Source organism: Hydra vulgaris, chromosome 04, assembly GCF_038396675.1.
Source record: "Hydra vulgaris chromosome 04, alternate assembly HydraT2T_AEP".
Lineage (NCBI taxonomy): Eukaryota > Metazoa > Cnidaria > Hydrozoa > Anthoathecata > Hydridae > Hydra > Hydra vulgaris.
This window is the reverse complement of record NC_088923.1, coordinates 37,760,001-37,774,345: the sequence shown is the minus strand read 5'-3', so window position 1 is coordinate 37,774,345 and position 14,345 is coordinate 37,760,001. Positions and strand designations below refer to the sequence as shown.

At 24.7% G+C, this 14,345-nt stretch overlaps 1 protein-coding gene across 3 annotated transcripts in view; it reads left to right on the top strand.

Annotated features, from left to right (window-relative positions):
* Positions 1 to 13,982, top strand: part of LOC100206124 (sodium-dependent phosphate transporter 2) — a 33,141-nt gene extending 19,159 nt beyond the window's left edge. For all 3 annotated transcript variants that reach the window (XM_065796246.1, XM_065796245.1, XM_065796247.1), the window contains 8 exons: positions 8,515 to 8,604; positions 8,812 to 8,897; positions 10,061 to 10,157; positions 11,611 to 11,754; positions 11,989 to 12,235; positions 13,057 to 13,242; positions 13,505 to 13,695; positions 13,795 to 13,982. In XM_065796246.1, coding sequence (XP_065652318.1) covers positions 8,515 to 8,604; positions 8,812 to 8,897; positions 10,061 to 10,157; positions 11,611 to 11,754; positions 11,989 to 12,235; positions 13,057 to 13,242; positions 13,505 to 13,695; positions 13,795 to 13,844 — 1,091 coding nt within the window. In that variant the 3' untranslated portion in view covers positions 13,845 to 13,982. The remainder of the gene's footprint in view (positions 1 to 8,514; positions 8,605 to 8,811; positions 8,898 to 10,060; positions 10,158 to 11,610; positions 11,755 to 11,988; positions 12,236 to 13,056; positions 13,243 to 13,504; positions 13,696 to 13,794) is intronic.
* The last annotated feature ends 363 nt before the right edge of the window (positions 13,983 to 14,345 follow it).

The window sequence follows — 14,345 nt, the reverse complement described above, 5'->3', positions numbered from 1 at the left end:
CTGGTTACCTGGTTGAAAACTATTACCAATATGTACTATTAAGTTAAAAAGATCCGATTATAATGAATAATAGTTTTCACCACTATTGACACTTGAGTTTTAAAGTATTAAAAATTATTAAATTTTTTGACATCAAAAGTTTGGACACCTGTTTAACTTTCATAACGTCAGATATTCTTCTAGGTCGCAGATTGTTCAACATAGTTTCTTAGCCTCATTAATTCTTACACCATTCGATTTGATAGATTACACAGGCCAACAAAATTTTACTTTTTTAATTTTTTTTGCATACAATGTTTTTCTTATAGTATTCCTCATTCTGATTTCAAATATGCAAATTCTTCTATCACATCAAGTTTTATGATATTAGGGTTCAAATCCCAAATATTTGGGGTAAAATCCCTAATATTTATATATTGTCAAAAATAAAATTTCAAAAATAATATTAGTTTGTAATAAAAGTGAATATTTTTATTGGTAAAAAACATTTTTTTTTAGTTTTTTTAATACATTTAGAGTGTTTTACTATATTTTTTGCCAATGATTTTAAAATGAAAATGTTTATCTTTTTTAAAATCTCCATAAAAATCCTAATATTCTTAAAACTTGGTATCATAGAAAAAAAAAGGATTGCATATTTGAAATCAGAATGAGCAGTACTATAAGTGAAACATTTTGTATGCAAAAAAAAAAAAAAAAAAAAAAGAAAATGTAAAATTTTGTTGGTCTGTATGGTTTATCTTCAAGTTCATGATGGTTTCACTTCTTATCTGTCTTACAGGTTATCTTTTTCTGTAGACTTTAAAAGATTACTTGTAGATGAGCGTTTCTGTCAGTTGTAAGTTGTGTATAGATGTGTTAAAAAATCGTTTTTCTTTTACAAGAAACAACTCTATCAGCAAAATTCTACAAGAAGCAACTCTATCAGCAAAATTTTTTTAGAAAATTGAAGCATGCATGTTTTAAACAGTTTTTTTTGCAAAAAGTGCCAACTATTTAACACTAAGAAAAAATTGAATTCATTTATTCTAATATAGTCTTTTCATTTTTTTTGATACATGAATCAGTAAAGATTATAAATAATTTTAGTATCTTTCCCAAGACTGCAAATAGCACAAGATGAATTTTTATTTTTGTTTACTGATTAAAAAAATGCCCATGGTTCCATACTTTTGTAGTTGGTTTCCATAATGCAATTTACTTATTTAATTATGTTATTGTGAAATAGTTGAATAAACTCTATACTTCTATACTTTTCACTTACCTTTGTATTTAAATCATAGGTTTGATATGTATCTTCCACAAATTCTAGTTGGATGCAACCTTATGTTTAGAATGAATCCAGGATCCACAAATTTATTTATGAGTTGAATCATTGAACTATTCTCTATAGATAAAAATTGTTTTCTTTTTTTTTTTTTTTTAACGCTTGCATTCCTCTGCAAGCCCAAAACATTCGCTACAGTCTAGGGGGCTAATTTTTTTTATTGTTGTTACAGCCCTCTTTTAACTATTTAATGCCAAAAAATGAACTTTGGCAAACAAGGCTGCTGTGTGGAAAAGCAAGTTTTCATTGAAATATTCAATACTAGATTGTTTTATTTTTGTAAAAAAATATTCTAACAAACTGACTTAATTTTAAAAAATTATCAATCAATTGACATTTGTCTGAATTTCGACACATGCTAAGCTTCTAAAAATTTAAAATATTCTTTATGTTAAGTATGCATAATTTTTGATTATTCACTAAGTACCTTAAATGATGAACTGCAAGCAGAACTCATAAGGAAGTTATTAAAAACAACAATTCAAGTGAATCTAATCAGGGGCTGTTTTAGAAAAATAATTTGGGCGACGGTACTCCTTCTGCCGGCACCTGTTGTTAGAAAATTTTGCAGAAAAAAAAGGTTCTCATATGCCCATAAATGTTCAACATGTCAAAAAGGGTCTAGTTTAGCTTCTGATAATATATTTAGGTATTCAAGTAAAATTAAAATGAATTTTAGTAAGATCCTTGTGCTTGATTCTGCTTGCTTAGAGATTTTACATTAGGTTCCAATTTTATTAACTTCAGTAACAGTTTTCCTATTTTTGTTATATCCAACCGATTTCATTTTTTAGTTACAAATTAGATGCTAAATCCTCATTAAGCTAAATACAATGAAGGAAAAGATAATAATTGTTTTCTTGCTCATTCTGTTATACTTGGATGTTTCATTTTGCTTTCCTCAAAAAAATGTTTTATGTTAAATAATGTTTTTACTAAATCGTCATTTTGCATTTCCACTAGTTCTTCTTTGTAGTGCATATTTGAAATATGAGATAAATTAACTACATCAACCAAAAAATAGTTTATGAGATAAATTGGCTACATTAACCAAGTTAAAAAACAATTTTTTTAAATTGAAAAATTGTCCTCCTAAATCAGCTGATAATTTTTTCAGATGATCAAATTTTTTTTCGTAAATGTCTTAATCTTTTTTTTTTTTTAACATCTTCATTTCAAACAAGGCTGCAAGCAACCACTATTAGAGTTGGAAGTTACTGAGAAAAAAAAGACGAAGTTTATAAAGCATGAAAACAATATGAATCAGAAAAACAAGATGAAGGAAGCGAATTCTGAAAGATTTATATTTGAGGGAAGAAACTAGACAAATAAGAATTTTTGGAGCACTTAGGAACAGACACAGTAAAGGGATAAGACTTAATCGAATGAGGAGTAACGCGAGAATGAACTTTAGTAATTGCACAAGAGACGCAAGCTCTTTAGAGCAGTGCCCAATAGTATTTATGAAAAAGAAAAAGAGAAGCAATATCTATCTATTATCTAATGATTCAATAGATGTAATAAATGTTATAACTTATAATAAATTAAAATATGTAATAAACTATATAGATTTAAAATCAAATATCTTTGCTTTAGCATTGACAAGAGTTTTAGTTGTTTCTTGAAGTTTTTATTTTTTGAATGCCATGACCATATAAAGTTTTTTAGCATTTGCTATTTCAGAAAAAACATCAAAAAATAAAATTGATTTTTAATTTTGATGTCTGATATTGTTTTTGTCTGTTTTTATCTTATGTCAACCTACTGAAAAGATGTTGTTTTGTAAAGTTTGACATAAAATAGCAGTGCTATGGTCTGATTGTAAATTTTAGACTTGTGTTGGCCCCCCTCCCTTTAAATCTGATCATAAATTTCAAAATTGAGTTAGCCCCCCCTGAATCTTCTCAAATTTTGAAAAAATTTAACTCTGTTTTAAACAGAGAATAAATCTAGTTAAAAGAAATTTAAAGTTTTAGGATTTCAAACTGAAATTGTTTTTTAAAAAAGGGACTGTTTAATACTTCTTAGTGTTACTAACTAATATCCTAAAATACATTTGAATTTGCATCTCCAATATATAATTGTATTTTTTATAATATTCTTTAATATATCAGTATATCTATTAAGATATTATTATCTATTAAGAAATGTATCTTCCCGCAATAGAGCTTTAGCTTATTTGGCACATAGTGTCTGATTTAACTTAAAGAAAGATAATTTGTATCTCTGGATTTTATAAACCCAATTAAAAATGTTTAGTCATAGATTGGCACTGAGCTGTTAATCGAATTGCTTAACCAATTTTAAGTTTTTTTCAAATCAACTTTGAATTTGAAGCATTTAAAACAACTTTGAATGAGCATTGGATAAAGATTCCTTTTTAGGTATACATACTCTATGTGCATAAAACTCAGATATTTTTTTTTTTTAGAATAAAAGTAGGACATGTTTAAATTTAAGAGTTACATTTTTTGAATAATTTTTCTAAAAAAAATTAAACAAAATTTTAGATTGTAAATTAAACTTTTAGGAAACTTTTTGATTAAGGAAGAAACAAGCTTTTTGATTTATAACTTTTATCATGTAATTAATAATTTTTTTCTTCTTACATTTGATGAAATAATTTGATAAATTTTTTATTAAATTTGGTAAATCTTAATTAAACTTTTATATGTAGCTGTATATATACTTTGAATTAGGTTTCCAACTTTTAGCTTTTTTCAAACTTGGCCCTTATTATTATTAGGTAAATAGTAAATATAAGTATTTACCTAGGAATTTAAAAACTATTGCTAAAACAATTTTTTTTGTTAGCATTTTTTAATTTCTTTACAATTGGAAAAAATATATTACCATTAACATAAAGTATATTATAGAACAGTTTTCAGAGATTATTTGTTTTTAAAACTAAGAGATTTGAATGGTTGTAATCTTGAAGACCTAACCCCTGTAATCCCTTGAACCCATTAAACTTTTGCACTTTTTGTTAATCTCAAGTGATTTTACTATCTCCCTGATAGTACTATGGTTAATTAATAAGGAAGTTTTCATTTTTATAATCTAAAATTTTTAAAAACTAAATTTGTTGTAATCATTAGGGATATGCTTGTAATAAGTAATTAATAAGGTAAATTGAGTCTTCAGACAACCCTGTCCTCCTGTCCCACAAAAAATTGTTATTTTAATACTTAACATTAGGCAGAATTTTGGGGTTAAAAAAGAGAGGTAATGATTGATAGATTGTACAAACTGTTTTTACCAAATTGATTTTATATATATATACCTCTGTAAGATTTTAAATTTATGTTATGTCTCTATCGGCTACAGTTGGTAACAAGGTTACTCTCTCTAATTTTTAATTAAATATTAAATAAAACTTTATAGCACAGTAAATGTTTGTTTATCATTGCCATGTTATCATTTTTTTATTTTATTTTGACTGTAAAATAGCTTTGTCTTGGTTACTTTGTCGCGAAATAAATAAAGTTTTATAAAATAAATAAAGTTTTAATTCACAACATTATGTAATATTATCGTAATATTATGTATTGGTTTTTTTTTTAACGTCTAAATTTTTAAAGTGTAACCAATTGAGATGTAATGTGAATAAATCTAGATTTCAGGTAATAAAATACGACTTAAATATAGATTTTTTTAAACCTTAGGTCTTTTACATTACGTTACTTTTAAAGGGATCCCAAATTGCCAAGACATATGTGTTATTGTGTTTATATTAAAGAGAATGATAAAAAAAAAATGTTTGGACTAAATTTTTCTGATTAAAAAAAAGAATATATGCATACCAAGAAAAACTTTTTTGTTTTAGTTGAAGAACATTTTCTCTGTTTTGTACAAGACCAAATAGGTTTATAATATACGCCGCAATCTATTGACTTGATAATTTATTCATGCAGGTTTTATTCCTATGAGTTTTAATACATGATGTCATTGGTTTCTCAAAAGATTGATTATTTAAAGAAACAAATCAATGATGTCATGTACTAAAACTTGTAGGAATAAAAGCCGATTGAATAAATGATCAAGTCTATAAATTGCAATGCATATTTTAAAGACTATTTGGTCTTGTACAAAACAGAGAAAGTGCACTTCGACTAAAACAAAAAGTTAGTTTTTCTTGGTATACATTTATTCTTTTATTTTAATCAAAAAAATTTAGAATATTCAAAGTAGCTTTAATATATTTTCGTCCTAGAAATGAAATAAACTAAAGTGTTTTAGCAAAATGACATCAAGAAAGCATTATTTGTCTTTCCATTAACGAAGCTTCGTGGTTGATTTGAAAAACCAAGGAAAATTCTACCATCTAATCCAAAAAGAAACTGGAGTTCCTTTTACAGTATCCTAAATTGCTAAAAAACTGATTGAAAACTTTGCAAGTTGGCTAGCAGAGGACAAAAATGCAAGACCACCAGTGCAATTGATTGCAATATCATCATTAATGTGAAAAATCATTAATCATGAAAAATCAATTGGCAGCTAAAATAGCTTTAAAAGTTTAAGATGACATCACAACATCACAGTGACTACTCAAATAATTAGAAATTCTATTAGGGTACAAGGTCATAGAGGAAGTAATTTAAAAAAAAACTTGTTTAACTGCTAAACAAATGATTGGATTGATTGGAGTTTGCAAAGAAGTAGAAAAAAATGCTGATATCATATCAGAAAAAAAGGAGAAGCTTATAAATTAAGTTGTTTGTGAGGCAGTGTAAAACAAATGTAATGGTTTGGGGGTAGTATGAGTCAAAAAAGAATGGAGATACTGACATTTATTGATGAGGAAATGGATGCGTTAATACATACATGATGTTTCATACAGGTAGGAAAATGAAAGTATACAAATAACATCAATTTTTAGAATTTTAAAATCCTGACTTAAATCCTATTGAAATGTTGTGTTATATTTTGGTCAGAAAAATTGGCAAATGAATATTTAGATGCAAAGATGACTTGAAAAAAGCTATAATAAGCGCATGGAATAATATGACAACAGAAGGGACCTAAAATTTGGTCGACTCAATGCCAAATCGTTTAGCTGAGGCCATCAAGGCCAAAAGAAGGCCCCACTTTATACTAATTTCCATGAAATTTGATCAATTAGACATTATTTTTGAACTATACAATACTTTTTTTACCGTACCTTTTTAATTAAATTTTTAAATTTCCATCGTACAAAAGAAAACTATGATTTTTTTTCCGAAATCTTGTTATTTTTATTTAATATCTTAGTTATTATTTAGTTAACAATAATACTGACAATTTTGCAAAACAAAAGCAATTTTTTTAAGTAGATATAAGTTTTACGTTTTAACAAAAAAAGTTTTGTTAAATTTTTATTTTGTTCAAATGCAACTATTATTCATTTTAATTCAAACTTATCCAATCAAAATTTAAATTGATGATTATTAGTTCAGAGATGATAAATTTAGTGACCTACAGTTAATATAACTTTGTGTTGGCCAAAAAAGATTGTAGTTGCTAAAAACTAAAACAAACCGCTATTTTTTTAGCCACAAATTTAAAATATATATATTTAAAAAAATATTTGCATTTTGGACTTAGGAAAAAAACATTGTTATACATTTTAATCTTTTATATAATAAAGATAAAACGAAATTGAGTTATTGATACTAATTATCTTATTGCTATTGGTATTCTAATGTATATTTTAGATGCAATTTTGGTTAAAACTTTACCTGTTTAGTACAAAAATTTTGATCATAAATATAAAAGATATACCTTCTTTTTAAGTGTACAATTATTATATGTATATATATTATGCGGTAGTGGTGAAGTGGTAGACTATTATGCGGTAGTGGTGAAGTGGTAGAGCGCTCGCTTCATAAGCGAGAGGTTCCGAGTTCGATTCCCACCACGTCCCTGGTATTACCGCGCTCAACTTGTTTCTCCGCGCAGCAGCTTTGTTCGTCAAGGTTCGTGTTTCGGAGTTATAGAGTTGAAAGAGGGTGATAACCACAAGTGTAGCTTTCTCATCTATAGTGGCCTTCTCGGCTTTGGGGAGGTGAATTATTAAATATATATATATATATATATATATATATATATATATATATATATATATATATATATATATATATATATACATATATATATATATATATATATATATATATATATATATATATATATATATATATATATATATATATATATATATATATATATATATATATATATATATATGTATGTATGTATGTATATACATATATACTTATAAATATATTTATATATATTATATATATACATATATAAATTATTATTAAACTATTACATATATATTATATATATATACATATACAAACATATGTATATATATGTATATATGTGCATCTATACATGTATATATATATGTGTGTGTTTACATATATATATTTATATATACATTCATATATGCATGTGTTTATATATATATATCTATATTATATATATATATATCTATATATATATATATATATATATATATATATATATATATATATATATATATATATATATATATATATATATATATATATATATATATATATATATATATATATATATATATATTAAATATAGAATATATAGAAACATACTTAATTAATTCTAAAGAAGTAAAATATGGTGTATAACAAGATTTAAGTCTAAAAGTAGGAAAAGGTTAATGGTGTAGGATTAAATTAGAATTAAGTAGAGGACTATTGTATAACACTTTGTGAAAGAACCTGATAATTGCTCTGATACTTTTTTTTTTGTATGTCATTTTAACCCTTATTTAAACCTGCAGTCTTTGTCATTTAACTAAAGCTAAACACTTAAAAATTAAGATCTTAAAATAAAAAGTTTTTCAAAATTGTTGACAGATAAAATAATTGCAGATGTCTTTTTTTTTATAAATTGTTTTAAAATTTTGATTTATAATTATAAAAGAACTCAAGATTTTTTCACCTTATCTTTATTTAAGTTTGAGTTAAGGCAAAGATAGGGCGAGGGTTTTTTCACAAGGTAGAGTGTTGTGGCATTTTTTTGTGAGTGTAAAAATTGTTAATTATTTTTTGAAGGAAATTTTTAATAAAATTAATTTTCTTTTAATTTATTTTATCATACTGTACAACTAAATGTTGAAAATTTTTTTTTTGATTAAAGTTAAGAGTTATTTATTAAAGGAACTCACAGTATTGTTGGAGCTACAATTGGGTACGCTTTGGTGGCTCTTGGTAAATCAGGAATTCAATGGATGGAGTTTGGAAAAATCGGTATACTTTTTTTTTTGCATCAGGTTTGTTAGAAAATTTGATTAGATTACACTGATAGATCTGCTCAAAAAGAATCTGACATTATTTTTTACTTACAGGAAATTTTCAAGTTCATAAGCAATGTTTATTAGAAGAATCAAAATTGAAGAGTTGTAAATATTTATGTATAAGTAATTCATCTGATAATGAAATTATTATTTTTTATAGCTGCATCTTGGGTAATATCTCCACTTCTTTCTGGCATTATTTCAAGTCTTATATTTACTGGAATTGATAAGTTTATTCTTAAAAGTGTGAGTCTCGTAATTTTGAATTGAATTGAATTATAGTTTGTTATTTTGTTAATTTATATTTAACTGAGTTGTCTTTACTACTAAAGAATGGAATACTAATTTTATTGATTTATTTTGTTTATCATAGTTTTTGTTAAGTATAGTTTGTTATCATACTGGCATAATGTTATTTATTTGGGATTATTTTAGTGAGCATAATCATGATATATTATTTATTAATTTATGATTTTTCACCATACTTAGCAGCTAGTTTTTAAATAACAAGGTTATTAGTTACACAACATTTGTAACACTTAAAGCACTTAAAGACAAATGACAGATATAGCTATATAACAATAGTTATACTTACATAATAATTGTAATATTTACATAGAATTTAATTCTACCACATCTGTGGTAGAATTAAACTCTTTACATTTACAAAGAGTTCTCTAAAGTCTATATCTTTAAAACACAAATCTCTTTGGAGTTTTGTGTTTTAAAGATATAGACTTTAGAGAGTCAACATTTATCAACATCTTTTAAAGAAATGAAAGGTAGTTAACTAATTCTTTTTAAAGAAAAAAAAGAGGAAATCTTAAATGCTTTAGTTTATTTTATTTTTTTTTAGTTTCAGCTTTTTTTTTAGTTTGTTTTTCTTATAAATTATAAGTTAAGAAAAAAACTTAAATAGAATGACATAATCTAAATTAAAGCAATTTATTTAAAACATTTTCAGGTTTTGCAATAAATAAAATAAACATGTTGCAATAAATTATTAATTTTATTAAAATGTTTAATTTATATATTAACTGTTTTAATTATCAGTTTTAATTATTAGTTTTAATTATCTGTTTTAATTATCTTAAATTTTTTTAATTATGAGTTTTAATTATTATAAAACTTTATACTGTTGAAAAAAAAAGCTTTAAACAACATTCAAATTTATTTATTATTGAGTTAATTCTTATTTTGACAACATAAATATGTTTAGTAACTCGAAATAATACCATGTGTATGTAGCAACTTAAAATTACTTAAAATAATATCATGTGTATGTATTTCACATGTCTATTTAAGGAAGTTACACATTTACACAGGAAGTTATAACCTGTTTTAAATTTGTAAAAGCTAATAAATACCAAGCTTTTTATATTTTGCAAATTTATTTTTATGTCATGCAGGCTGATCCATTGATAAGTGGCTTGTTTTCTCTACCATTTATGTTAGGAGCAACATTGCTAATTAATCTCTTTTCAATAGTATACAGCAATTCTGATGGTGGGTCTTTTTTTTTCTTGAAGTGACAATGGAAAATATTAATTGCATCATACATACATATATATATATATATATATATATATATATATATATATATATATATATATATATATATATACATATATATTTATATATAAATATATATATATATATATATATATATATATATATATATATACATATATATGTATGTATATATATATATATATATATATATATAAATACACACACACCCACACGCACACACATAATAGGATGGTGCTCAAAAACATATTGAAAAAATGTCTTCACACAACCTTTGTATTTATTGTATATATACAGATTGTATAACACTAAATTAATTATGTTCGCTTTTATTGCCCTAGAAGATTTAATGGTTCCCTAATATTATCAACAAAATAAAAAGTTTAAAAATAATAAAGACTTTTTTAAATGTTATTTTGATCACCAGCCAAATTTACATATACTATTGTGTATTTAAATCTACATTAATATTAAACTCAATTGCCTCCCTGATTTTTGTAGTATAATTATTTGAGATGCTGAAAGTGTTTTAGGATTATTCCAATTAATTATACCTTTGCAATGTTGTGCATGTTCAACTATTCCATACACAGTTCCAGTTTGCTTTAGTCACGTTTTTTTGATGTTATATATATTTTTAACATTAAAAAAATGTAGCAAATTAAAAAAATGTCATTATAAATAGAGTAGATCCAAAATGTGTTTGGGGCTCCTCCAAAAAGCATTTTGTAAGGCCTATATAGTTCTATTATGGATTTTTTAATCCAAATTAGTTTTTACTTGCCCTTTTATGTAAAAGGGCTTGGAAACAAGTTAGATTTTAAGGATTAGTTCCAGTACCTATTTCCATTGATGGCTAATTATAGTTTATTTCCATTGCTGGTTTAATATAAAAGTATCAGGTGTTTAAAAAAATTCTTATAAGAAGTAATATGAATTTTCAACTTCATCTCGAATGAATCTGCTAATTTTAACTTAAAAACAAAACTGAACAAAATTAGTTTATATTTTGTTAATTTGCACAATAATATACAAATAAGTATACAAAATATTTTAGGAAATGGTGTCCTATATATATATATATATATATATATATATATATATATATATATATATATATATATATATATATATATATATATATATATATATGTATATATATATATATATATATATATATATATATATATATATATATATATATATACATACATATATATACATACATATATATACATACATATATATATATATATATATATATATATATATATATATATATATATATACATATATATATATATATATATATATATATATATATATATATATATATATATATATATATATATATATATGTATATATATTATTTATATTTAATGTATTTATATATTTATATATATATTATTTATATTTAAACATATTTAGCTTTTGGATTAAAAATGTTCAACTGGTGGCATATTCTTCTAATGTGCTTAGGAGTTGCATTACTATGTGTTATTTTGGTGAGAGTGTTTTTCAATCCATGGTTAAAACGTAAAATAATTTCAGCTGATGAAGCTAAAGCATCATGTAAGTTTTTTTAACCTCAGTTATCAGTAAACTTGCAACTATTCTAGACATCCTAGCTTATCAGTCAATGTGTGTAGGCTTGTCCCTATATTACATGTTAGTATTATTATGAATAAAATGTTTTAAATTTTCCAGCACAGAAAATTAGTTTTTTAGATGAGATGCTTTGATTTTTTTATTATTATTTTCTTATCATTATTTATTTTATTTTTCTAATTATTTGCATCTGATAAGATCAATTTACAAATACTAAAGAAAAAGTTTTATTTGACAATTCTGGTGTTGAACTGACATTTGCTGGTAGTAAAGAACGATCTCATTCCACACGTTCGGTTGTTAGTTATGTTGCTGATATAATGGTTCAGCCCAAAGAAACAGAACAATTGAATCATGATGACCCATGTTCTGCACAGCTATTTAAGTATCTTCAAATTTTAACAGCCACATTTGGTTCATTTGCACATGGTGGAAATGATGTTAGGTGAGTAATATATTTTTTATTTTAAAATTGCTAAAATCTAGTTGCAGAACAAATGTAACTATTTTATAAAAAATGGAGAAAATTGGAAACCCCACTGGTTGATATTTGGGTTAAAATAATAGTAGAAGAGTTTACCTTGAAAAAAATGCTTAATTTAAATTAACCGTTAGTAGGAAATAAACAAAAAATGGCATCTACATTTAAGTGTTGTTAGGGAATAAAAATTAAATGGCAGCTTGATTTAATTGTTAATAGGAAATATAAAAAAAGTTAAAGAGCAAAAAGTCAAGTTAAAAAGGTATAAAAAAATTGTAGGCAAATGTATATGATTCAGGTAAACATGAAAATAAAAGAGATTTCTAACAATGATGCAGGTGTCACATGGGGGAGGGGGGCAATGTAAGTTTGCCGACTAAAAAAAATGCCTAGTTGATATTTGCCAACTGACTTGTCTAAAAGGGTCAAATTTGCAGACTAAATGAACGAAAAAATCATTGATAGGGGTGTCCCCCTCCCCCTCTCCTTCCTCAATGATTTGTCCATTTTAGAAAGAGGACCAAAATTGTTTTCGAATATCTAAACAGCTAACGTTAGTTTCGATGATAATACTATGAAAACGTTTTATAACTCTTTTATATTACTTTTGTCGACCCTGCAATAAACTAAATTTAATAAAAAATTTTCATTGACAAATTTTGTAATTTTTTGTTATTGTTAGTTATAAATAGTATGTTTATAAAATGTTTTTTTGGGCTTTGTACTTTCTGATCAATTAATTTATAGAAAATTTAATGTTTTAATGGATGTTTATTTTTTTCTAGCAATGCGATCGGTCCTCTTATATCTTTATGGCTAATTTATGAAACTGGAAAAGTTTCGGGAAAAGCACAAACGCCTATTTGGATTCTACTTTTTGGAGGTGTGGGTATTGTTATTGGTCTATGTGTATGGGGTAGACGTGTAATTAAAACAATCGGTGAAAATCTGACGCCAATTACTCCATCGAGGTATACTTTTTACTTTTAAAGTTACTTATCGTTTTATATTTAAAGTTTATGATTTTTATATTTAACAATTTATTTGTTAAAATGAACAGAATTTCTTTAAATTTCAAACATTTCTCAGTTTTTACAAAGTTAATATTTTAAATTAATTAATTAAAAAATATTTTAAATTAATAAATTTAAATTAATTAAATCACAAAATATTTTAAATTAATCAATTTAAATTAAATCACAAAGTTCTTATTATCTTTACATTTTTTTACAGCGGCTTTGCAATAGAAATAGGGTCAGCTCTAACGGTGCTTCTTGCATCAAATCTTGGTATTCCTATCTCTACCACACATTGTAAAGTTGGCTCGATTGTTATGGTCGGTCGCGTAAGATCTAGAGAAGTTGTTGATTGGTCTTTGTTTGGAGGTATTGTAATTTCCTGGATAGTAACAATGCCAATAACAGGTATGCTTTTGTGAAAGATGTTGTATGATTTGATTAAAAGTTGATGTTATTAGGTCGGTATAAAAAATGTTTTTTCTTGTTTCATTTTTCTCGTTTCAGGCGGAATTGCTGCTGGAGTTTTTGCAATTGTTCGTGCTGCAATAAAATAAAATTGAAAAATATTTTATATACTATTATTTTTATATTTCTGCATTATTTAACGGAGAACGATTAATGGTGGACGGTTATTTAGCGTGTATACATACCTGTACATTTTTTAATATAAGCAAAGTGTCAAAATAAAATTATATACACTGTTTTTATTCTCTATTAATTATTCTGCTTTTAATATGCATTAATATCAGGTTAGTACATCTAAAAATTTATTATTTTAAAAAAAACAAGTACTTCTATAGAAGTAATTCCAGAAGATCAGAAAGTTGTTTTTAAAGTTGCTAAACATAAAGTGATTATATAGACTATACATAATAAACATATAGTGAGGCTATTATCTAGAGGTATTACGTTTACTAATTTAACAATCTCTTTTATATCATTATAACCTTAAAAAAAGATTAAATTCATCAAAAATCAGACTGCGTCTCGTTCATAGATAAAAATTAAAACAGGAGCGGTAATAATATAGATCCTTGTAATACGCCACAAGTTGT